The sequence below is a fragment of the Ovis aries genome, chromosome 1, assembly GCF_016772045.2.
Source record: "Ovis aries strain OAR_USU_Benz2616 breed Rambouillet chromosome 1, ARS-UI_Ramb_v3.0, whole genome shotgun sequence".
In the NCBI taxonomy this organism is placed as follows: domain Eukaryota; kingdom Metazoa; phylum Chordata; class Mammalia; order Artiodactyla; family Bovidae; genus Ovis; species Ovis aries.
In genome coordinates, this window is record NC_056054.1 from 186,854,104 (window position 1) to 186,880,856 (window position 26,753).

General features: G+C 37.6%; 1 protein-coding gene across 8 annotated transcripts in view; it reads right to left on the reverse strand.

Annotated features, from left to right (window-relative positions):
• POLQ (DNA polymerase theta) overlaps positions 1-26,753 on the reverse strand; it is a 102,833-nt gene that overhangs the window by 54,298 nt on the left and 21,782 nt on the right. For 7 of the 8 annotated variants that reach the window (XR_006056162.2, XR_006056171.2, XR_006056170.2 and 4 more), the window contains 8 exons: positions 26,258-26,404; positions 24,443-24,655; positions 18,157-18,299; positions 16,897-17,101; positions 16,462-16,604; positions 7,413-7,606; positions 6,376-6,500; positions 4,881-5,124 (listed from right to left, as the gene is read on the reverse strand). Coding sequence is in view for 5 of the 8 variants with exons in the window: in XM_015092468.4 (XP_014947954.3) it covers positions 4,881-5,124; positions 6,376-6,500; positions 7,413-7,606; positions 16,462-16,604; positions 16,897-17,101; positions 18,157-18,299; positions 24,443-24,655; positions 26,258-26,404 (1,414 nt within the window). In the remaining 3 variants the exon portion in view is untranslated. The remainder of the gene's footprint in view (positions 1-4,880; positions 5,125-6,375; positions 6,501-7,412; positions 7,607-16,461; positions 16,605-16,896; positions 17,102-18,156; positions 18,300-24,442; positions 24,656-26,257; positions 26,405-26,753) is intronic. The other variant, XM_042231980.2, reaches the window with a different exon arrangement.

Genomic DNA, 26,753 nt, shown 5'->3' on the forward strand with positions numbered 1-26,753 from the left:
GCTTTCTAAAACCAGCTTGAACATCTGGAAGTTCACAGTTCACGTATTGCTGAAGCCTGATTTGGAGAATTTTGAGCATTACTTTACTAGCGTGTGAGATGAGTACAACTGTGCAGTAGTTTAGCCTGCTTTAATTAGAATCAGCTCAGTCTTTGTTTTTATGACTTGATGTTTTTGAAAAGTACAGGCCACATACTTTGTCGAGTGTCTTCCAATTAAGGTTTGCCAGATGTTTCCCTACAGTTAAATTCAAGGTAGACATTTCTGATAAGAATATTTCAGGAATAATGTTGTGTGTTTTTCAGTGTGTCCCATGAGGAGGCAGATAATATTGATCTGTCCTATTATTACATGTCACTAATTTTGATCAATGATGATTTGGGGCTTTCAGAAGAGGCACTGTCATGGCAATAATGGCCTTAACATAATGAAGAGATTTCAAAATGTGTTTACAACTTTTTTCTGATTAAATTTTTAAAAATATGCACTGCTTTCAGATGACTTCCTGAAAGGGTTAAGCATGATATTTGGTATGTTGTTACCATAGAGATATGCCCACAGACAAATTTTTTCACCTCAGGTCTTTTATTACATATTTCTAAGCAAGTATAAATGTATTCAAAGATTCTATGAAAATCACAGGCTTCAGGGGAGATCAACACCTTTATAAGTAGGTTTTAAAGCATACTCTATGTAGGTTTTAGCCAGAGGCACACCCATAGTGACAAAATGGCACACCAGTGGATCTTCCAATCTGGGGAAGAACATAGCCCTGCCCCCACTAGGCACTGTCCAAGTGGAGACTCCACAGTGGGCCTCCCACTGCAACAGTCCGCTCCTCAGGTTGAACATGCTCAGGACTCCAGGCAATTTCATCCTTCAAAATCTAGGCAGAGGCAGCTATACCACTATAACTGGTTGCAGTGCATGCTGCACCAGGGCCAGTTTGCAAGAACCAAACCTGCATTGCTGCCAGATACACAGAATAAAGCCCATGATGTGAGGTGGCACTGGGCAGTGAGACCTTTCCTTTGATTATGCCCCCCCATCCCTTCCCACATGTTATAAGTTTCAGAGCCTGTGTCAAGGTTCTTAAATGGGAGCATCTGCACTTAAAATGAGTGGGAGGAAGGAAGCACTGAACTGGAAATGAGATTAAGGCTCTAATTTAGAACAAATTTTTAAAACCTAAAATAAAACTGTTAACACTTGAAAGTGCCTAAAGAGCTATAGGATCTGGCTGAGATTCCATAAAACAGAGAGTTCAAAGAATAGTGGTTGAGAAAATAACCTATTCCTTGATAATATCCTGAGACCAGCCCATTCAATGAATTAGTTTTAAACACACACATATACACACATATATGTCAAAGAGTCCTCTTCTCATAAACTGGTTTTGAGGGACTAGGGTTCCAAAGAATATTCAAGAAGAATAAATATTAAAGTATTCTTGCCTGAAGGAAAGTCTAAAATGAGTCCTGGATATATACTGAGAACTAAAATCCATCAAAGCAGAAAGCATTGGTAACAGCTTTACTCAGTCTTTCTAGGAGAAAGTTATGATACTTTTAAAAGTGCCTTTAAAGTCATAAAATAGGGGGGCGGTCCTAAGATGGCAGAGGAATAGGACAGGGAGACCACTTTCTCCCCCACAAATTGATCGAAAGAACATTTGAACCCTGAGTAAATTCCACAAAACAACTTCTGAATGCTGGCAGAGGACATCAGGCACCCAGACAGGCAGCCCATTGTCTTCAAAAGGAGGTAGGAAAAAATATAAAAGATAAAAGAGTGACAAAAGAGGTAGGGACGGAGATCCGTCACGGGAAAGGAGTTAAGAGAGAAGTTTCCAAACACCAAGAAACACTCTCACTGGTGAGTCTGTGGCAAGCCTTGGAACCCCAGAGGCCAACATAACCGGGAGGAAAAATAAATAATTAAAACCCACAGATTACGTGCATAACAGCAACTCCCAGCAGAGAAGCAGTGCAGAAGCTCACATCCGCCACTAGCAACCTAGGGCCAGACAGGGAGGCGTGGGCTGCATTGCTTAGCGTAAGGATGGTGCCTGAATGCCCTGAGGGCAATCTGAGGGAACTAACTTGAGATAGCAACCCAGACTGTGGGATAGCTATCCCGTGAAAAGCCATAACCTAAGACACCGCCAGGCCGGCTCCCTGGCTGTGGACCAGCCCATCCTCCACTAAAGATAGACAGGGAAGGGCAGCCAGAGCCAGAAGGGGGCAATCGTGGCCCCAGAGAGAAATCCTCTACCAAACTGCAAGCAGGCTTCACTGCTAACCAAGACTTCTTGGGATTCTGGACGGTCGACATCCACCGAGAGGGTTGGAGTCAGATATCAGCTCAGCTCCCCAGAAGAGAGACACAGCACACCTGAGAAGGCGGGCCAGTTGTACACCCAGAAAACCGAGCAGCAGGGAAGGGGGAGGTGATAAGTCACAGCTCCCACTTGGGGGTGACTGCACTCACCAAGCACCTGCTCACCTGAGCTGCTTAGACCTAGGAAGAGCACAAAACGCAGGCCCAACTGAGTCTGCACCTTTGTAGAGTACCCGAGAACCTGAACATGAGCGGCTTAGGCCTGAGAAGTGCATATAAGTCAGGGCCCACCTCAGACAGTTCCCAGCAAAGCAACCTAGAGCCTACGCAGCGTAGACTGGGAAAGCATACACGCCATAAGCGGGGGCAAATCCAGTGTGGCCAAGACACTGAGAGCACACACCAGTAAAAGAAGAAAGAAGAAAATACTTAAGAATTTATCTACCTAAAAAAACAAAAGACCTATATATAGAAAACTATTAAACACTGATGAAAGAAATCAAAGAGGACACAAATAGATGTTCATGGATCAGAAGAATCAATATAGTGAAAACGAGTATGCTATCCAAAGCAATCTATAGATTCAATGTAATCCTTATCAACCAATCTATAGATTCAGTGCAATCCTTATCAAGCTACCAAAGGTTATTTTTCACAGAGATAGAACAAATAATTTCACAACTTGTATGGAAATACAAAAAAACCTCAAATAGCCAAAGCAATGTTGAGAAAGAAGAATGGAACTGAAGGAACCAACCTACCTGACTTCAGGCTCTACTACAAAGTCACAGTCATCAAGACAGTATAGTACTGGCACAAAGACAGAAATATAGATCAATGGAACAAAATAGAAAGCCCAGAGATAAATCCACACACCTATGGACATCTTATCTTTGACAAAGGAGGCAAAAATAAACAGCAGAGAAAAGAATCTCTTTAACAAGTGGTGCTGGGAAAACTGGTCAACCACTTGTAAAAGATGGAAATTAGAACACTTTCTAACACCATACACAAAAATAAACTCAAAATGGACTAAAATTCTAAATGTAAGACCAGAAACTACAAAACTCCTAGAGGAAAACATAGGCAAAACACTCTCTGACATAAATCACAGCAGGATCCTCTATGACCCACCTCCCAGAATAATGGAAATAAAAGCAAAAATAAACAAATGGGACCTAATTAAAATTAAAAGCTTCTGCACAACAAGGAAACTATAAGCAAGGTGAAAAGACAGCCTTCAGAGTGGGAAAAAATAATAGCAAACGAAGCAACTGACAAAGAATTAATCTCAAAAATGTACAAGCAACTCCTGCAGCTCAATTCCAGAAAATAAACAACCCAATCAAAAACTGGGCCAAAGAACTAGACAGACATTTCTCCAAAGAAGACATACAGATGGCTAACAAACACATGAAAAGATGCTCAACATCACTCATTATTAGAGAAATGCAAATCAAAACCACAATGAGGTACCATTTCACGCCAGTCAGAATGGCTGCCATCCAAAAGTCTACAAGCAATAAATGCTGAAGAGGGTGGAGAAAAGGGAACCCTCTTACACTGTTGGTGGGAATGCAAACTAGTACAGCCACTATGGAGAACAGTGTGGAGATTCCTTAAAAACTGGAAATAGAACTGCCATATGACCCAGCAATCCCACTGCTGGGCATACACACCGAGGAAACCAGAAATGAAAGATACATGTGTACCCCAATGTTCATCGCAGCACTGTTTATAATAGCCAGGACTTGGAAGCAACCTAGATGCCCATCAGCAGATGAATGTATAAGAAAGCTGTGGTACATATACACAATGGAGTATTATTACTCATCCATTAAAAAGAAAACTTTTGAATTCTAAGTTCTAATTCTAATTCTCAGTTCTAATGAGGTGGATGAAACTGGAGCCTATTATACAGAGTGAAGTAAGCCAGAAAGAAAAACACCAAGACAATATACTAACGCACATACATGGAATTTAGAAAAACGGTAATGATAACCCTGTATGCGAGACAGCAAAAGAGACACAGATGTATAGAACAGTTTTTTGGACTCTGTGGGAGAGGGCAAGGGTGGGATGATTGGGAGAATGGCATTGAAACATGTATATTATCATATGTGAAACGAATTGCCAGTCCAGGTTCGATGCATGATACAGGGTGCTCAAAGCAGGTGCACTGGGATGACCCAGAGGGATGGGATGGGGAGGGAGGTGGGATGGTAGTTCAGGATGGGGAACACATGTACACCCGTGGCAGATTCATGTCAATGTATGGCAAAACCAATACAATACTGTAAAGTAATTAGCCTCCAATTAAAATAAATAAATTAATATTTTTTAAAAGTCATAAAATATATTTTAAATATATATACACAAAAAAGTAATTCTCGAGGGGGTGAAAGTAGCCAGATTTTTTTTCACTTATGTCAAATATGGCATGATATCATCTAAGAGAAAAATATTTTAACAAATTATCTACTACTTACAAATTAGCCTGTTTCATTTAATAACCTATGTAGACGAGGGGATTTTCTTACCTTTTAAAAGGTGCAGCATTTTTCAGAACACTTTCCACCTCAGCAACATCTGCTCTAGCAAGATCGGCCACAGTAAGAAAACCAGATGCATAGAGGAATCTGGCCCGCTGTGCATTAAGTAATGACACCCGGACCAGGTCACACAGCTCCCTTTGGATGCCAAATGTAAGACGCTTCTGAAATTGGGAAAGCAGTAGTTCCATGTTGTGCCAGCCCAGGCGGTTGGAAAACACTGTAACCATCCCTAGAATATTCATGGAATAATTACTGAATTAAAAATTCTTTCTAGACCAATTCTCCATTTCTTGAGAGGTAGTTGCTTCACTCTTTTTTTTTCCCTATAGAACTATAAAGTTTAACAGGCCCAAAGTGTAAATTAATAGTAGAGCAGACCTATATTAAGGGCCTAGCTAGTTGGCTAGACACATTAACTATTATCTTGTTTATTCTTAATCATAAATTTACATTCGAAAAAAATCGAGGCAGAGCACATAAAAACAAAACAAACATAAAGCCCTCATTAGTTCATTCCTCTCTTTCTCTCTCTCATTCTTCCTTATTTTAAGGAAGAAAGTACTCTGGTTTCCACCCAGAGAAAACAAGAGAACTAATTTAAATTGTCAAGTGCTAAGAGGACTATTTCCAAAGAATAAAGGTCCCACTGATACCTTCTTAAAAAATAAAGAAGTTGCCCAGCTTGATAGCTATACTCTCTTAAAATAAAGAGGCCAGAGCAGCTAAGCATCAAATCATTAAGAAAATCACCTTCCTATGAGAACATTAATTCTAGAGGTAATCTGAGATCTTTGTTGCCAGTGAGTTAAAGATAAGTTACTACCCTCTCTCAGCATCTTTCCCTCAGTACTCTTTCACATATGCACACACCTTCACAATCAAACTTATAAACACAGTCTCCAGTAGCCCAGGACTGCCTTCCTAATGACTGAAGGATTTCTTAGTAAAATCAGATCTAGAACTTCCCTTGTTTGCCTACCTTAGAAAAAATAAGCTTAATTTTATTAAGGAAGAACAGTATTTCCTTAGAGAAGAGATAATATTTAGAACAGTGAGATAGAAGTCCAGAAATCCCTCTTTATTTGCCATCCTCTACAATAACAAGTATTAATCAGTAACTTGAAAAAGGCAAGACAAGTGAAAATTATGTCTACTTCTTATTTCAAGACACCTCCCCCAGAAAAAGAAAAAGAAAAACAGAAAGAAGAGAGACGGTCAGCAGGTTGCTAACAGATAGAAAGGGACCAAGATACAGACACTCAGCTAGCTGCCAGTCTTCTACAGCAGGGTCACTGAGCCCAGAGGAGTCACTGTTGTAGGTGTTCTGATGATGACAGGAACTATACAAAATTATGGTTTGACATGATCGCATCACTTTTAAAGAAGCCTACAGTAAAATGGAATTTGAAAAAAAAGTGATCTTAATTTGACCTCAAACCACAGAGTCCTAAATAAATGTGGGAATGCTTATTTAACTGACCTGCATAAACAGCAGCTGACTGCTGTAATGATTGAATTTGTCCACGATTGCATCCATATTTCTGATTAATTTCCTTCAAGGGAACTTCACTGATTAAATCTAATAGCACAAGACTGGTAAAAAACCTGGAAAGTAAATTACCAAAAGTACAGTGAGAGGTCACTTATGTTTACTATGAAAGCACAATATAGATGCTGAGAAACAAGAACGAACCAAAAAATGTTAAGAAAGAACCAAAAAAGTTAAGAAAGGGTTTACACCTCTGAGAAAAAGAGAAGATTCTTAATAGGATATAGTATTAGTGGACAAAGACCTCAATGTTTGTAAAAGTAAATTCTAACATATGTTGGCACTATAGCAAAAAACTAATATCTGTATAACAAAAAGATTTCTTCCACATTTCAATACTACTAACTAATTTTAAGAAATGAGATTTAGTTCAAGAAAGGTGATGGCACAAATATTTTTTTAAAGAACGCTTGATACACAATTATAGCATCAAATCATGTTTCAACCGAAATTTGGTTATAAAAAAACAAATCAATTGGCTTTTGATGTGAAAGGCAATTGTGCCACAAATCATCCAAGTATATTTGGATTTTATGTATTTGTATATAATCCTTAACAAATTTACACTTGAGTATGACGTAAATAATATGAAACTATTGCTTTAAGAAAAGCAATTTTATTGTATTTCAAAAAAGCTAAAGCCTATGTAATTTCTCCACCTGAAATCTTTCAAATGGCTCTTCTCTACTGGTAATGAATCAGAACTTCTAAGTATAATACAAACCATATCCTCATACGAAGTTGGCAGTTCTGATTCACATCTTCTTTAAGGGAAGAAGTAATTAAATGTTCTACTTTTAAAAGTCTCAATATACAGTGGCTTCTTATAAGCTACAAAGAAACTGAAATATTAATAAATTTAGTAAATACAAGAAGTTGAAAATTTTACTATATTCAGTCAAAACTGGATCTGCTGCAAATACAATACTGTGTTGAAAACAGAATAGTCCAGGCTCCCTGATATTTACCTTTTATGAATGGCCATTTGTCGGTGCTGTCTCTCAGTTCTGGCTACTAAATTTCCTTTCACACAGCGAGCCAAGAACCCTTCTTCAACTCCTACTAGCTCTGCCACCCGCTTCATAGAAGCTGGCAACTTCTCCCATAAACAGAAAAATCGATACCAATCAATAGTAGTCCAATCCTCAAACACAGGTGTAACCTAAAGGAAGGAAACATCATTCATTACTTAAAATTACAAAAGGGACAAAATTGTGGATGTGAACTTCATATTAAAAACAAAAGCCTCAATATTTGGATTTCTAAACATGATAATGTCTCATTAATATGGAAACTTCATTTAATCACAAGCAACTCACAGATGAGAAAAATACTAAAAGCAGCCACCCAAAAAAAGGAATAAGAATACAGATATACAAGAATGTTTCTCGTTGTCATGGAATTAAGTTAGTATAAATTTTTATTTTATTTATTTATTTTTGCTCTAAATTTTTTAAGGTTTATTCAAGTAGTGTTTAAAAATATGGAAGGAAAGAGGAAAATCAGCATATGTAACATAGGCGACTGTTCTTACTAGGATAGTACAAAAAGTGTGAAAGTGAAATCGCTCAGTCATGTCTGATTCTTTGCGACCCCATGGACTGTAGGCTACCCGGCTCCTCAGTCTATGGAATTTTCCAGGCAAGAGTACTGGAGTGGGTTGCCATTTCCTTCTCCAGGGGATCTTCCCAACCCAGGGATTGAACCTGGGTCTCCCGTACTGCAAACAGACACTTTACCATACGAGCCACCAGGGAAGCCCAATAAAAAGTGTAAGAGTATTTATTTGCTTCTTTGTTTTTAATTTCTTTACAGCTGCAGTTATTTTTTATTCCTCTAATGTTGTAGACAACATCTTTTCATTATGATAGTTTTAAAAGTATATAACATAATTAAATTTATTTCTTCCATTATAAATACTAAGAATAAAATATTATGATGTGATAATTTGTCTTTAATATGATGAAAACTTTGGCATAAAACTGCATACGCTAACCACTTGAGTAAATAATGGGAAAATAACTTCAAAAAATATATAGAAAAATTAATTAAAGAAGTTTAAATGTTATACACAAAAGTGTTTGCTAAATTCAAAAGAAACCAGTAAAAAGACAAGAGAACAAAGGAAGACATGAGACACATAGAAAATAAAGAGACAAAACATGGACAATGTAAATCCAACTACATCAACAGTAACATTAAATATGAGTGGGCTAAATAATCTATCAAAGATAGAGACTGACAGACTGGATTAAAAAAAACAACACAGAATCCAACTATATGCTGTCTATAAGAGACACATTACAGATTCAAAAATACAAATAGGTCAAAAGTCATGTATGGGTGTGAGAGCTGCACCATAAAGAAGGCTGAGTGCCAAAGAATTGACACTTTTGAAATCTGGTGCTAGAGAATACTCTTCAGAGTCTCTGGGAGCTGAGATCAAACCAGTCAATCCTAAAGAAAATCAACCCTGAATGTTCATTGGGAGGACTGATGCTAAAGCAGAAGTTCCAATACTTTAACTACCTGATTCCAAGAGTCAACTCATTGTAAAAGTTCCTAACGCTGAGAAAGATTGACGGCAAGAGGAGAAGGGGGTGACAGAGGATGAGATGGCTAGACGGCATCATCGACTCTCTGGACATGAGTTTGAGCAAGCTCCAAGAGATGATAAAGGTCAGGAAAGTCTGACATGCTGCAGTCCATGGGGTCACAGAGTTGGACATGACTGAGAGACTGAACAACACCACCACCCATACAATGAATACTATTCTGCATTAAATAACTTAAGTATTGATACATGATAAAACATGGAAGAATCTTGAAAACATTATGCTAAGTGAAAGAAACCAGCTGTAAAAGATAACATATTATATAATTCTATATACTGAATAAGAACAGAATAAAAAGCCTACAGAAAAACAGAATGCACACTAATGGCTGCTCAGGGGTAGGGGAGAATGAGAAGGTTGAAAGAAAATGCAGAGTGACTTCTAGTAAGTACAGGGTTTCTTTCTGGGGTGACGAAAATGTTATGCAATTAGATGCTAATGATTGCACAACTCTGTGAACATACTAAAAATTATTGATTTATACACATTAAATGATATACTATGTGAACTGTATTTCAACAAAGCTATTTTCAAAAAAACTCAAATTCTCTATGACAAAATTTTCAGAACACTCTTGAAAGCCCCAAAATAGACTCAAAGAAACATCTCTTTTCATGAATAAGACCAATCAAATAAAAAAGAAGGATGTCAATCAGTTTTCCCCCACGTTAATGTATAAATTTAACAATGTCAATGAAAATATCAAGTTAATTCTAAGCATTATACTAAAAGGTACACAAGCAAGAATAGGTATGAACATCAGAAAAGAAGAGTGAAACTAACCCTATTAGATAATACAATAAACGCTTTTAATTAAAACAAATGTAATAGTGTACATATTAGTAAAATTGGTCTATTGTCAGGTCAACAAATGAAACAAAAATATACCCAACAACAAATGGAAATTAGAAATATATCTAAATACAAACACATACTACAACATAAAAACTGGGGGGGGGGGGAGTTAAATGAAAGCAGAAGAAAAATTTTCAGTCATTGTGTATAAATCAAACCTTTTTAATAAATGAAGTTGTGACTACAGATAGCCATTATAAAAAAAGATAAAATTGAAGAACCATATATTAGAATAAACTTTAAATGGAACAGAGCTCAAAAGAGAGACTAGAATCATATAATTATTTGAAGAAAATGTGACAGTATTTCTTTATAATCCCAGAGCGAGCAAATCATTTCTCACTGATTCTAAGGTTCAAAATTCAACTATATATTTTAAAACGCTATACAAAATACATAATAAACAAAATCAAAAGCTGAGTGGAAAACTAGGAGAAAAGTATTTATACCACAAAGAACTACTCTCTTAGTATATATAAAAGAACTGTTAAAACTTAAGAAAAAGACTAAAAATACAATAGAAAAATGTGCAAAAGACATGGACAATTCATAGAAAATAAAAGCATACTGCCTTAAACATACAGAAAAAAATGTTCAAATTTATCCATAATAAAAATGCAAATTAAGAGTATACACAAAATAGAAAAGCTTAAAAAATATATAAAAGCTTGACAATATACCTTTTTTATGAGGTTGTAGAAAAATAACCACCTCATATAGCACTAGTAAAATTGGAAAATATACAAACTCCAGAGAGAGCAATTTTGCAAAAACCAAAATCACATGTCTTTACACTTTATTCAGCAATCATACTTCTTGGATTCTTTCCTAAAGATACACCTCCATCGAAACTACAATATTATGCACCAAAGTTATTCACTGCAGCATCATCTGCCATACCAGAATACTGGGAACAATTCAAATATTCCTCAGAGGAAGTGACTGAATAAACAATGGTATATCCACATACACAATGGAGTGATACAGATATAAAAAGAATAAGTCTTCATGAACTGATAAAGACTGCTTTCCAAGATATACTGTTAAAGGGGAAAAACTGTTAAAGGCAGAAAGTAATGTATATAGCATGTGTGTGTGCTCAGTCACTCAGTCGTGTCCAACTCTTTGCGACCACATGGACTATAAGCCACCAGGCTTCTCTGTCCATGGAATTTTCTAGGCAAGAACGCTGGAGTGGGTTGTCATTTTCTACTCCAAGGGATCTTCCCAATCTAGGGATCAAATCCAAGTCTCTTGCACCTCCCACACTGCCAGGCAGATTCTTTACCACTGTGCCTCCTGGCAAGCCTCTTGCATTAAATCTAATTTTCATGGAAGTAAACTGGAAGTCTAACCCTAGAGCTCATAATCATAACCCCTGTACAATAAGTGAGACTTATTTTTAAGGCCATGCCAGATAACTGGTAAGACCAGCTTTGAGATTCTTCTTAGCCACATTCTCAGGCACAGAACTTTGAACATATGAAGTACACATGTGAAGTAGAAGTACATATGCTCACTAGAAGGGAGGAAAAAAATGACCCTGTCCAGACATTTCTCCTAGTGCTCGCCCCTATACAGTGTTTTTATTGAAATACATTTCTTGACAAGCCTTAATTCTTACAATAATTTCAGATTTACTCCCTACTCACTTGCTTATCAAAACACATATATTTGCTCCTTCACTCCTCCCAGCTTTATTGAGGTAACTGACAAATGAAATCAAATATATTTATTTAAAGGGTACAATAATATGGTTTGATATATGTATTCACAGTGAAACAAGTACCACAATCAGGTGATTAGCACATCTATTTCCTCACACAGTTACCACTGTGTGAGTGTATGGTGAGATTCTCTCTGTAAGCAAATACAAGTATACAATATAGTATGACTAGCTATAATCACTATGCTAGCTATAATCACTATGCTGTACATTAAATTCCCAGAGCTTATTCATCTTACACAGGCATACCTTGGGGATCCTGTAGGTTCATTCTAAAACATCGCAATAAAGCAATTATCACAATCAAGTGAGCCACACAAGTTTTTTGGTTTTCCAGTGCATATAAAAGTAGTCTCTTTAAGTATGCAATAGGATTATGTCTAATAAAATCCAAGCACACACTTTAATTTAAAAGTAATTCTCGGGATTTTCCTCATGGTATAGTGGATGGGAATCTGCCTTGCCAATTCAGGGAACAAAAGTTCAATCCCCAGTCGAGGAAGATTCAACATGCCAAAGAGCAGTAAGGCCCATGCATCACAACTACTGAGCCCATGCTGCAACTGCTGAAGCTTGCAGGCTCCATGGCCTGTGAGCCACGATTAATGAGCCCCTGTGCTGCAACTACTGGAGCCCGTGTGCCTAGAACCTGTGCTCCACAAGAGAAGCCACTGCAATGAGAAGCCTGTGCACACGACTAGAGAGTAGTCCCCACTCTCCACAACTAAGGAAAGCCCACACACAGCAACAAAGACCCAGCGCAACTAAAATACATAAATTATTATAAAAAATAATAATAATGCTGGGACTTCCCTGGTGTTCCAATGGTTAAAACTCTGCATCAATGCATGGGGCCCAGGTTCAATCCCTGGTCAGGGAATTAGATCCCATATGCCACAGCTAAGACCCAGCAAGGCCAAGTAAATATTTTTCAAAACAATAATGCTGTTAGGGAATTCTCTGGTAGTCCAGTGAAGTGACTTGGATGCCATGCTCTCATTGCTGAGGACTGGCGTTTGGTCCCTGGCTGAAGACAAGCCAACAAAGTATGGCCAAAAATAAGTATATAAAAATTTTTAAATTAAAAAATAAAAACAATGCTGTTAGAAAAATGGCACCAAGAGACTTACTCAATGTAAGGTTACCACAAACCCTCAATTTATAAAAAAGAAATGCAGTATCTATAAAGCACAATAAAACAAAGCAACACACAATAAAATAAGGAAGTATGCCTGTAACTAAAAGATTGTACCTTTTGACCAACATCTCCCCATATCACCCACACCCCAGCCCCTGGCAAGTACCATTCCACTTTGCTTCTGAGTTCAACTTTTTCATATTCCACATGGGTGAAACTATACAAAGTATGTCTTTCTCTGTCTGGTTATTACATTTAGCACAATGCCCACCAGGTTAATCCATGTTGTCACAAATGGAAAGGTTTCCTCTTTTTTTTAATAGGTAAATGATGTTCCATTGTATACACAGCTTTAACTTTCTATTTTAAGCTGATAACTTTGATTCTATATAAAAACAGTATTTTTACTTCTCTATCCCCTCTCATTTAATGTAGTTAATATTATAATTTACATTTTATGTATTCATTAGCAAATTATAATTATTTATTTTCAATGTTTGTCTTTAACTTTTGTATAAATGATTTGCATATCACCATTATATTCTGAATTCTGAATCTGATTATAAATTTACCTTTACCAGTGAGTTATATACATGCATGTTTTATGTTGTTAAACAGCATCCTTTCATTTCAGCTTGAAGAACTTCCTTTAGCATTTCTTATAAATGCATGTCCGGGATGATGAATTTCTTCAGCTTTTGTCTGTCTGAGAAAATCTTTATCTTACCTTCATTTCGGAAAGACAGCATGCTAGGTATAGTATTCTTGGTTGGCAGTTTTCTTCTTTCAATATTTTGATACATCATACCAATCTCTGTGCAAAGTTTCTGCTGAGAAATCTGATAGCCTTATGAGGTTTGCTTGTACTTGACAACAGTCTTTTTTCCTGTTGCTTTCAAAATTCTCATCTTTGACTTTTGACAGTTTGATGTATCAAGATGAAGTCTTTTGGGGTTGTACCTGTTTGAGGTCCTCTTAGCTTCATGTCCCTATCTATCCCCATATTTGGGATATTTTTAGCCATTATTTCTTTAAATAGACTGTCATTTTCTCTCCCTCCTCCATCTTGGACTTCAATAATATATATGATGGTGTCCCATAAGTCTTGTGGGGTTTTTCACTCTCTATTTTCTAGCCAACCCCCCCAACATCCCTTCCTCTGGATGTGCAATTTCAAATGACCTATCTGAATTCACTGATTCTTTCTTCTGCTTTATCAAGTCTGCTTTTGAAGCTCTCTATTGAATTTTACAGATCACTCACAGTATTCTTCAGCTCTAGGATTTCTGGGTTTTGGAGGCTTAGTGGGGTGGGGGCTTTTGTAAAACAGTTTCTATTTCTTTGTTGAACTTCTCATTCTGTTCATGTATTGACTTCTTAATTTTGTTCAGTCGTCTATTTGGGTTTTCTTCGAAGAAGTTAACTGAATTTCATTAAAAGAATTATTCTGAATTCTTGGTCAGTCAGTTCATAGATCTCTTTTAGGTTTGGTTACTGAAGTTTTTATTAATTTATTTGATGATGGTGGTGGTGTCATGTTTCCCCTATTCTTCATTATTCTTGCATGTTGGTGTTGGTGTCTGTGCATTTGAGGAAGTGGTCACTTTTTCCAATCTTCATGTTTGCTTTGCCAGAGAAAAGATTTTCACTATTCAGGCTAGTCTGGGGAAAGAGCCAGCTGGTAGAATTCATAAGGGAACAGGCAGGGCCTCTGGTTGGGGCGGGGGGGGGGGGGGGGGGGGCGGCGCGCGGCCGGGAGGGTCACTGGTTCAGCAGCTCTGCAGTCAAACAGGACTACTACCTGAGCTGCCTGGTCAGGCGAAACTGCTAGCCCGGTTACATGGTTAGGCATGACCCATGGCTGTGCTTACACAGTCAGGCAGGTTGGCTAGGCCCTGAGGTTGGGTAGGGCTGCTCCTTGGGTTCTCTGGTCAAGCAGGAACAAACTGTACTCCTTGGTTAGTTGGTGCCATTAGCTGGATTCCTTGTTCAAGTATAGGCAGAGACTGTGCTCCACAGGTGGGTGGGCCCAAAGGATGAACTCTGTATTCATGCAGGATTCCAGGCTATATTCCAGAGTCAGGCTCCCTGGTCAGGCAAGGCTGCAGGCAAGCTCTGCAGCTGGCAGGGCTGCTGGCTTGGCTCCCTCTCTTTTCTTAATTAAAGTTTTTATTATAACTTTTTATTAAGAGCTCATAAATCACATTCTTAATCTGACTCTGTTACTACATCTTCCCTGTATGAATTCCCTCAAGATAGTTTTTCATTCTTATGAAAAAAGAATAAAATTTTTTATTCCTATAAAAAATAAAAATTTATAAGTATATACATTGAGAATTATGCACAGGCTAGGAATGCCAGCGGGGCAGAACTGCTCACCTTGCTTCCCAATCAAATGGGGACATCATTCAGATGCCACAGAGAATGGAATCATTTGATGGTCTTTCTGATTAAGAGAGAGATGCAGTATCACCGCCATGATCCAAATACTGGTCACTGTAAGCCCCATCTGTTTCTTTGTTCCTAACTGACTGTTGGTGGTCTATCTAACCTTGCCAATTCCCCTAGGTTTCTCTGTGAGGTGAGACAGAAATGACTTCCCAAGGAATGTTCCAGAATGCTGAGGAAACTGGATGCCAACCTTGACTCTCTTTTCCCCACTAGAGAAACCATGGATTCTCCAGTGAGGCACTGTGCTTGCTGGAAGGAGGGGCAACACAGCCAAAGTGAAACCACTGCTCTTAGCATTCTAATGTGGCTTCTCGCAGTTTTTGCACTCTAAAAGAGTGTTTTAACCTCGCCACCAGGTTCTAGGATTTTTAGAAAGTGTTCTTGATTGTGAATAGTTGCTAATTCGTATCTCTGATGAGGACTAGAGTCAGAGATCTCTTTTACAACCATCTTGCCTACATCACTCCCCACATCTACTCTTAATTGCAAAATTACGTATTTCCAGTCAGGTTCTAGCCAGAGAATATGACCTCAAACTGTATTTTACCCAATTATTATTAAAAAAATCTTCATTTTAAGAAATAATATTTATAAAAGATTATCTAATTTAAACAAGCTTTTAAAATTCCTCATCGCACTTATTATAAATACTTTATAAAAAAATATAAGTCCCATAGTCTGATTTTTAGGACTACATTTCTCTTAGGCAATAAAACGCAATAGTTCTTTTTTGTTTTTTATCTTATTAATATCAAGACTAACCAGCTTCACTCTTTGCTACAGTTGCTAGATAGCCCAGAATCAATGTTGGGTACAACAATTGTACATGACTTACTGGTATTCTTGTTTATGTACCAATCTTTGCTTGAGTTTTACATTATGATCTTATCCTTAATTTCCAGATACCTCATTGCCCCTTGCTGTGTTCTTACAAATTGTATAATGCATGTTTTTAATAAATCATCTCAAATCCTTTTGAAAGAAAGCTAGAAAAAACAGACAAGTAGGCAAGCAGATTTAAAAGGTCACTAGAACATTTAGCTTATTACTTTTCGTCTTACTTCGTCTTACTTACTACAATTCGTCTTACTTCATCTCTATTCCCACCAGTACTATCCTAGTCAAGGAAAGCAGACAATATATTCCCTTAGGGTATTTTTGATGTTCAGGATTCTTTATAGGTATTTCCTCCTCATTTTCACAAAGATAATAATGAAGAAAATAGAACTTACCAAATAAACAATATGCAGATCATTCTCTAAAACAAAGCCCTTCATTGCTCTTTGTAGGTCAGCAAAAATATCTAAAGTATCAACTGGAGAAAGTGAAGAAGAAAGAGTTGCCGAACCAAGGTGTGTTGGATGATACACATTTCCTGGTTTGGGAATGGGGGTGGGGAAAAAAAGGATCAAATGTTAAAAATAAAACAAAATATTGACTTTTAGCATTCTGTAATTAATCTTTCAGGCTCTGATCAATTTTACAAACAGAATCCAATGCATGGATATTTATCAGCAGGCTCCATGCTACTTGTCTGATGTTGCTGAACACAGCACTGATTCACTTAAAATGAGTTGATAAGTCAATTTTCTTTTACTAAAACAGTCTTAGATACTCTAAATCACTAAAGATAAAAAAGGAAGTTGCAATTCAGAAGTCATATTTACCTTCTGTTCCATCACTAGCTTCAGTCATCTGGATGAATTCATTTTCTAGTAGCCACATTACACAGGCCTCAATTGCTCCAAGCTGAACAGAATCTTTATTTTTCTGAATTCCCTGCTTCCCTTCTTTCATACTTGCAGCCAAAAATGTGCAAGAAGCATAAGTCTGTATATCTTGCGATGTACTTGCCACTCCACCAACTATTATCTGAGAAAAGAAGTTTGAAATCTTCTGTAACTTTTTAATAAGACACAGGCCCTCATAAAATAAATTATTTTTTCTCTTAAAATGTTATCATCATCTTAACGCAGAGACTATTAACTCTTCCATCATAATTCATTACAAAAATAGATAACACCTATTGACAACATGGAAAGTTTTCCTTAAAAGTAGATCCAGGGACTTCCTTGGTGGTCCAGTGGTTAAGAATCCACCTTGCAATGCAAGGAACATGGGTTCGATCCATGGTCAGGGAACTAGATCCCACATGCTCTGAAGCAACTAAGCCCACAACTAGACAGTCAGTGTGCCTCAACAAAAGATCCCATGTGCTGCTACTAAGACCCAAAGCAAACATATCAAATATATATATATATATATATTTTTTTTTTTTTTGAAGTAGATCCAACATGTTCTCACAAAGGAAATTAGGTGAATCATTATCTATCTAAAATGCAGGAACTAACAACACAATTAAATAATATACATATGCATATATATATATATATAAATAGGTGGCGCTAGTAGTGAAGAATCTGCTTGTCAATGCAGGAGACGCGAGAGTCACAGGTTTGATCCCTAGGTCGGGAAGATCCCCTGGAGAAGGAAACGGCAACCCACTTCAGTACTCTTGCCTGGAAAATTTCATTGAGAGAGGAGCCGGGCAGGCTACAGTCCAGGGGGTCACAAAGAGTCAGACACAACTAAGCAACTAAGCACACACACATTATCTGTATGGAGGAACTAAGGTCCACTGTTTTCATCTTTTTTTAAAAATTCAGAAAATAATAAAGAACACCTAAAAAATAAACAGAACCATCTGTCATTTGGGTTTCAATCTGCTATTCTGAAGCAGATTTATATGGTACTAGCTGTATTAATCTCCAAGAAATAACTGTATAGAATAAAACAGATTCAGACTTGGGAAGGTTATAAATAATCTCATAAAGAAACAGAAAGCTAAAATTTTTAACACACTAAAGCTCTACCATTGTACTATATGAACAAAAAAGTGAATGGTAATTTAGTGAACTCCCTTTTACCTCCAGAATAGCTCTTATCATGCTTGAGGTTACTTCTTCTCCTTCTTGTCTTTGCAAACAGCTACGAACAGGTTTCAGAGATCCCTGAAGTAGAGTTATGCCTTGTGATTTCTCAGAGTTTTTACAAACTAAGATACTCTCACCTATAACAGAAAAAAAAACCATTCGCAAAATCCCAACACATCTCCATAAGATATCTGCTAAAGAGACTTTAGATTATCTTACTTGTTTAAAAAGAGACAACAGATGACAGTGGCTGTTATAGAATTACCACAAATGTTTTTATTTTCTGAATTTTGGATTGAAGGGGATCACAATATGCTATACCAAAATATGCCACTTTAGCGTAAAGATTATTTTGACCTGAAGGCAACTGAGAAGCAGCAAACACAGAGCTCTCTGCCCTCTCCCTATTTCTTAGAAGCAGGATATAAACATTTCTGTGAATGTGTTCCCCTTCCTGCCTCTCATACCAGGAGAAAAATTCTTATCACTGTAGACAAAAATTCAGCACTGACACAGGTGTGCACAGACCTTACTATATAAAGCTTAACTTGCACTAATTTCCAGCACATACCTACCCTTCCACAATGTACCATGCCCTAGAAGCCCAAACCTCTTTTCTTTTGTTGAATCCCACTTCCACCTTCAACACCACCTCATCCCTCTAGGTTGTCCCAGAGCACCAGGTTTGAGCTCCTTGCGTCATACAGCAAATTCCCGCAGACTATGTATTTTACATATGGTGATGTATATGTCTCATCGCTACTCTCTCAATTCATCCCACCCTCTCTTTCCCCTACTGTGTCCACGAGTCTGTTCTCTATGTCTGCATTTCTATTGCTGCCCTGCAAACAGGTTCATCAATTTAGACCAAAATCTAGACCATTTTTCTAGAGTCCATATATACATATTAATACACAACATTTTTTCTGTGACTTAACTTCAACTGGTATTGAAGGTTCAATCTGCATTGAAGGCTCTAGGTTCATTCACCTCATTAGAACTGACTCAAACGCATTCCTTTTACGGCTGAGTAATATTTCATTGTATACAAGTACCACAACTTCTTTATCCATTCATCTCTTGATAGACATCCAGGTTGCTTACATATCCTCGCTATTATAAATAGTGCTGCACTGAGCACTGGGGTACACGTCTTTTTTAATTATGACCAACCCCCTTTCCTTTGTCTTGTCACTTCTCTACAATTTATCAATCTCTGTTAAAAGGATACATAAACCCCCAGCATCTAACTGCTTCTTTGGTTTTTATTTCAATTGAGGATAACATATATGTAAAAAATTAAACACTGACTCAAATATGTATGGCTTTTTTTCCTGTTACTCTGTAATTCGTGAGTTTAATTTGCAAGCACAAGGCATAGAACCTAAGAGCGTAAAAGTTTTTTTTTCCTTCCATACAGTACTAACTATTATCATTGAATAATTAAGTATGTAATAGTAATAGATATTCTGAAAACTACAAAGGAAAATGTATGTACAAATTATTACTAGTTATGAAACTGCATACCATCTCCTGTGTCCCTGTCCTTTGAAATAAAAAGCTTTTGCTTTAGTCTTCCCAGGTGCTGCTAGTGGTAAAGAATCTGCCTGCCAACGCAGGAGACACAAGAGACACAGGTGCAATCCCTGGGTCAGAAGATCCCCTGGAGAAGGGAATGGCACCCCACTATAGTATTCTTGCCTGGAAAATTCCATGGATAGAGGAGCCTGGCAGGCTAGAGTCCATGGGGGCCACAAAGAGGTGGACACAGCTGAGTACATAGGTCTTCAGTCTCTCAGGCCTCCCATGAGTCTCAAAAGGCTGGCTGAAGAGTTAACGATTAATAAACGTGAAGACATAGAAACAAAGAATAACTGTTGGACTGGAAAACTGCTAACAATTTAGAGTAATAAACCAGCTACAAAGCAGAGTCACTGAACTCTCAGTTCCTTGAAAGGTATAGATAAAAGGTCTGACACATATTCCTAAGCTGTTTTATAAGAAGCAGACTCCCAGATAAAAACTGCTGACTACAAGTAAATAGACCCCAACCAGATGAACCCAGAAAATTGGTGATGCTTGCAACTTCACCTTGATGCTAACCAGTCTGAAAACTGTGCACAAGCTGCTAATTCACCCTGAAGCCTCTTTCCTCACACTGACTTTAAAAAGCCCTTTGCCTGCACCAAGATACTAAGATCGTTTTTAAGGACACTAGTTCACATTCTTCTCCTTCACAGTTAGCTGGTTTCAAATAAGATCAGTTTCCTTGACTCACACCTTGTCACTTGAGACTTACTGGCCTATCGTGCAGTGAGTAGCCAAACCTAAGCTCCATTAACAGTTATACATGATGATAATACAAAATCAAAAATACTACTGGATACCTAAAAATCACAATATAAAACTAATTTAAATGCTTTAGGCTACTGAGACAGTCAAATGAACAAAAATATATCAAAGCACTTATTAATTAAAAACATATTCAAATATACAATTTATAAAAACATAAACACTTACTATAACAATTAAGACTAGAAAAAACCCTTTTTTTCCCAAATGAATTCAATAGTAGAGGAAAGGAAGCAGTAAATAAGATGTTCAAGAGGTAAAATGAAGGCCACTTGCATTACAGAACAATAAAAATAAAAGTAGATTGTGGTAGACTATTCTAACCATCTAGGCAGAGAGAAAATATAGATGATGCTTTCCCAACACTGATTGCCAAACTGAGAATCAAGAAGGAAAAATGTAAGAACTATAAACTTGATAACCATCGGTTATTTATCCCAAATATAATTACAAAAAACATTCAGTTCAGTTCAGTTCAGTCGCTCAGTCGTGTCCGACTCTTTGCAACCCCATGAATCGCAGCATGCCAGGCCTCCCTGTCCATCACCAACTCCCGGAGTTCACTCAGACTCATGTCCATTGAGTCAGTGATGCCATCCAGCCATCTCATCCTCTGTCATCCCCTTCTCCTCCTGCCCCCAATCCCTCCCAGCATCAGAGTCTTTTTCAATGAGTCAGCTCTTCACATGAGGTGGCCAAAGTACTGGAGTTTCAGCTTTAGCATCATTCCGTCCAAAGAAATCCCAGGGCTGATCTCCTTCAGAATCGACTGGTTGGATCTCCTTGCAGTCCAAGGGACTCTCAAGAGTCTTCTCCAACGCCACAGTTCAAAAGCATCAATTCTTCGGCGCTCAGCTTTCTTCACAGTCCAACTCTCACATCCATACATGACTACCGGAAAAACCACAGCCTTGACTAGACGGACCTTTGTTGGCAAAGTAATGTCTCTGCTTTTGAATATGCTATCTAGGTTGGTCATAACTTTTCTTCCAAGGAGTAAGCGTCTTTTAATTTCATGGCTGCAGTTACCATCTGCAGTGATTTGGGAGCCCAAAAAAATAAAGTCTGACACTGTTTCCACTGTTTCCCCATCTACTTCCCATGAAGTGATGGGACCAGATGCCATGATCTTCGTTTTCTGAATGTTGAGCTTTAAGCCAACTTTTTCACTCTCCTTTCACTTTCATCAAGAGGCTCTTTAGTTCTTCTTCGCTTTCTGCCATTAAGGTGGTGTCATATGCATATCTGAGGTTATTGCTATTTATCCTAACAATCTTGATTCCAGCTTGTGCTTCATTCAGCCCAGTGGTTCTCATGATGTACTCTGTAAATAAGTGAAATAAGCAGGGTGACAATATACAGCCTTGATGTATTCCTTCCCCAATTTGGATCCAGTCTGTTGTTCCACGTCCAGTTCTAACTGTTTTTTCTTGACCTGCATACAGATATCTCAGGAGGCAGGTCAGGTGGTCTGGTATTCCCACCTCTTTAAGAACTTTACACAGTTTATTGTGATCCACACAGTCAAAGGCTTTGGCATATAAAGCAGATGTTTTTCTGGAACTCTCTTGCTTTTTCGATGATCCAGCGGATGTTGGCAATTTGATCTCTGGTTCCTCTGCCTTTTCTAAATCCATCTTGAACATCTGGAAGCTCACGGTTCACATACTGTTGAAGCCTGGCTTGAAGAATTTTGAGCATTAATTTGTTAGCGTGTGAGATGAGTGCAATTGTGCAGTAGTTTGAGCATTCTTTGGCATTGCCTTTCTTTGGGCTTGGAATGAAAATGGACCTTTTCCAGTCCTATGGCCACTGCTGAGTTTTCCAAATTTGCTGGCACATTGAGTGCAGCACTTTCACAGCATCATCTTTTAGGATTTGAAATAGTCCAACTGGAATTCCATCACCTCCACTAGCTTTGTTCATAGTGATGCTCCTAAAGCCAACTTTTCTTTGCATTCTAGGATGTCTGGCTCTAGGTGAGTGATCACACCATCATGATTATCTGGGTCATGAAGATCTTTTTTGTATAGTTCTGTGTACTCTTGCCACCTCTTCTTAAACTCTTCTGTTTCTGTTAGGTCCATACATTTCTGTCCTTTATTGTGCCCATCTTTGCATGGGAAGTGTTCCCTTGCTATCTCTAACTTCCTTGAAGAGATTTCTAGTCTTTCCAATTCTACTGTTTCCCTCTATTTTTTTGCATTGATCACTAAGGAAGGCTTTCTTTTCTCTCCTTGCTATTCTTTGGAACTCTGCATTCAAATGGGTTTATCTTTCCTTTTCTCCTTTGCCTTTCACTTCACTTCTTTTCTCAGCTATTTGTAAGGCCTCCTCAAATAACCATTTTGCCTTTTTGTACTTCCCTTTCTTGGGGATGGTCCTGATCACTGCCTCCTGTACAATGTCACAAACCTCCATCCATAGCTCTTCACGCACTCTATCAGATCTAATCCTTGGAATCTATTTGTCACTTCTACTGTATAACGTAAGGGATTTGATTTAGGTCAAATGTGCATATTTTGTAGCTAAAGTAAGAGACAGAAGCAGGATAAACTTCTCTGATGACTATAGTAATAGAAATCAATGAGTCACAAGGCTTTTTTAATCAACAAACTTTGATTAAAAGACCAATTGCCCTCAGGGATTATAGATAGATAAATCATTTGCTACTAGGACTGAGACTGATAGTTCACCCTAATAGCCATTCTCTCATTCTTCCTTTGGGCTTCCCTGGTGGCTCAGATGGTAAAGTGTGCCTGCAATGCAGGAGACCCAGGTTTGATCCCTGGGTTGGGAAGATCCCCTAGAGAAGGATATGGCAACCCACTCCAGTACTCCTGCCTGGAAAATTCCATGGACAGAGGAGCCTTGTAAGCTACAGTCTATGGGGTCGCAAAGAGTAGAACACAACTGAGTGACTTCACTTCACTTCTTCATTCTTCCTTTAATAAAACCCCTAAATGTTAGCTGAACTGATGACCACTCAGCTAGATTATATTCATCAGCTTCTCTGTAGCTGGGGAATATAAACATGACTACGTTCTGGCCAATTGTATGTAAGAACAAATACTATGTGTAACTTCTGGGAAGTGCCCTTAAAGGGCAGGATGTGTCCGTTTATTTCCTCATCTTTCCATCCTAATGGCTGAAATACAGATGTGATAACAGAGACCGCAGTAGCCATCTTATACCACAAAATAGAAATGCTATTGCTTGAACATGGAAAAAACAAACTAAAAGAAAGTGTGACAGAGAACATTCCTCTCAAAGTTCTTAAATATTAGAAGACTCAACAATTAAGTCATACCCAGAATAATATAGCAGGCATGAATATTTGCTGCCGTCTTGATATTTAAACAACTCTTTTCCCTACTACTTAAGGAATTAAGTTTTATTTACACTGCTGGCAATATTATCACTACTTGCTGATAAAAAAAATTGAAAATGTGTTTTCAGAGTAGTACCAATTTAGAAAGAGAAAGAGGGTACATGAAGTTCCTATTTCAAAAGTGTGAGAGAGTACTTCCCAGTTCTCAGAATCCCTAGTTAAACTCTAATACCAGACACCTAAAAAGAATTAATAACCAAAAAAAAATCAATCCCTTCATTAGCACAAAATAGCAGATGGTACTGGAAATTAAAGGTCATCTTCCAGCTAATGTGATGCCATCTGATAAACATAATACTGAATCATTTCACTGTATATAACACAAAAGAAAACCTTCTAACGAAGATTTTTTTACATTACTAGAAAAACCAATAGTTGATGATATGAAGATTTTAAGTTATACTCTATATCCAAAAGGATGACCTTTAATTTTGGATAACAAGAAATATAACATGATGAGAAATAGGTTGCTATTCAATTTCAAGTAGACTGACACTATCCTTCAGCAACACTATCATAAAATTCAAACTCACTTACCTACTGTGTCTACGCCTTTCCTGCCAGCACGACCAACCATCTGCTTATAAGTAAGAATATCTAGAAGTCTACCACTGAAAATTGGAGTGCGAATGATTACACGACGTGCCGGTAAATTCACACCAGATGACAGAGTAGAAGTTGCTGCCAAGACTCGAATCTGACCTTGACGGAAGGCTCCTTCAATGATATCTCTCTCCTCAAAAGTAAGACCTAAAAAAAAGAAATTATAATCACATATATTTATAAACATATGAGGAAAACAGTACACTTGATCACTTACAAATTGATCTGAGAATCTAATACAACCTTGTAAAGATTTTTTTAAGCTACTGTTATGACTGTAAATAAAGAAGTAATCACAGTCTGCCAATCCTAGTACAGTTCTATCTCCTAGACCAGGGGCTGTCAAATTTATCTGTAAACATTTTAGATTTTTGCAGGATAGATGATCTCTGTTGCAACTACTCAACTCTGCCACTGTCACATGGAACAGCCGTAAAACAAATGGGTAAGACTGTATTCCAATAAAACTTTATTTACAAAAACAGCTGGATTTGACTAGCAGACTGTAGTTGGCTGAAACCTGCTCTAGAAAAGAACACCCTGAAGGTACAGACATGCTTTACTCAAGACAGTATCTGATGGTGTATCCAACACAGTGGTCCAACACATTTATTTATGGCACATAAATAAATATCTGAAGGACAAATACATGAGTAAATGAAAAACAGAATATACACTTATCTTGCTTATTTTTATTTTCATTTTTTTAAAAAGTCAAGAGAATTGGGGTTCTTAGTTTGTAAATTCAGAGAAGGCAATGGCAACCCACTCCAGTACTCTTGCCTGGAAAATCCCATGGATGAAGGCACCTGGTAGGCTGTAGTCCATGGGGTCGCTAAGAGTCGGAGATGACTGAGTGACTTCACTTTCACTTTTCACTTTCATGCACTGAAGAAGGAAATGGCAGCCCACTCCTGTGTTCTTGCCTGGAGAATCCCAGGGACGGCGGAGCCTGATGGGCCGCTGTCTATGGGGTCTCACAGAGTCGGACATGACTGAAGCGACTTAGCAGCAGCAGCAGTTTGTAAATTCAGTGGTGGGTCCACCAATATTCACTTTATTAGCATGCATTATAGTTTATATACAATGAAAATATTTTCATGTGTTTGTATGTAGATATATATTTTTTTATTTTTATATAGCATGATAAAATTTTTAAGTAGACTAAAAAGGTTAAGTTCCTAATCGTAGAAACTATGTATTCTTAATCATATCCTTAGCACATATCAACATGGACAGATCACTCCCTAAAAGAAGTTATTTAACTCACTGACTGTCATGATCCTTGCAATTTTGACATCTAGGTATGAAGTTTTAAACATTTGTAACTATTTCAAAATACAATATGACAAATTCTAAAATTAATTCGATTTTGATGTATTTGTAAGAATATTACAAATACCCCTAGATATAAAAGGAAATATTCAGAGTGGCATAAAATTAGGATAGCAAGTACCACTTCAACCTAAGTTCTAAGGAAACAAAGTATAGAAATATAATCACTTTAGAATTCACATCCTCAGTAGTACCAAAAAAGTTTGTATCTAGTACTTATATACCATACAGATAAGTAAATAATCCTGCAAGTGTTTTATTCCTGTTTAATCTTAATCCACAATGTTTTAAAAGGAAATTTAAGAGTATTATGTGTGGTTAATGAGAAATCAAATGCAAATCAAACATAAAAATAAAGAAAATTTAAGTATTTTTGGAGGAGGCTTCATAATAACATATTAAATATACGGATACCTGCATGATGAAATGCTACTCCCCATGGCACAGTTTTTTGTAGTACAGAGTCCAATCCTGAAGGTGAACGTTTTAACTGATCCATCACTTCTAGGAGGCCCTTTTGTTCCAGCATCACTGGTGGAAATTCAGATGATCTTACCAATCCTGTCACAAAAAAACTGTCAACACTGTTCACCTCCCCTTGGACCTCTTTTACTGCTATCTGCCTGAGTCATGACAGAAGGCAATGGTTCTGAAACTACTTATTAATCACCTGGATATATTTTTAAAATACTGATGTCTGGCTCTCTCCCCTAGATTCCATGATGTGACGCAACCTGGACATAAATCTCCCTAGGCAATTCTAATGTGCACCAAAGTTTAGGAAACACTGTTGGGTTCAGATCAAGCCCACAGGAGGAGATCAAAAGAACCAGATGAAAGGAGAAAATTACAAATACCATCACTCAGAGCCTAAAATACATCCTTGCTCAATGTGTGCCCCCACCAAACC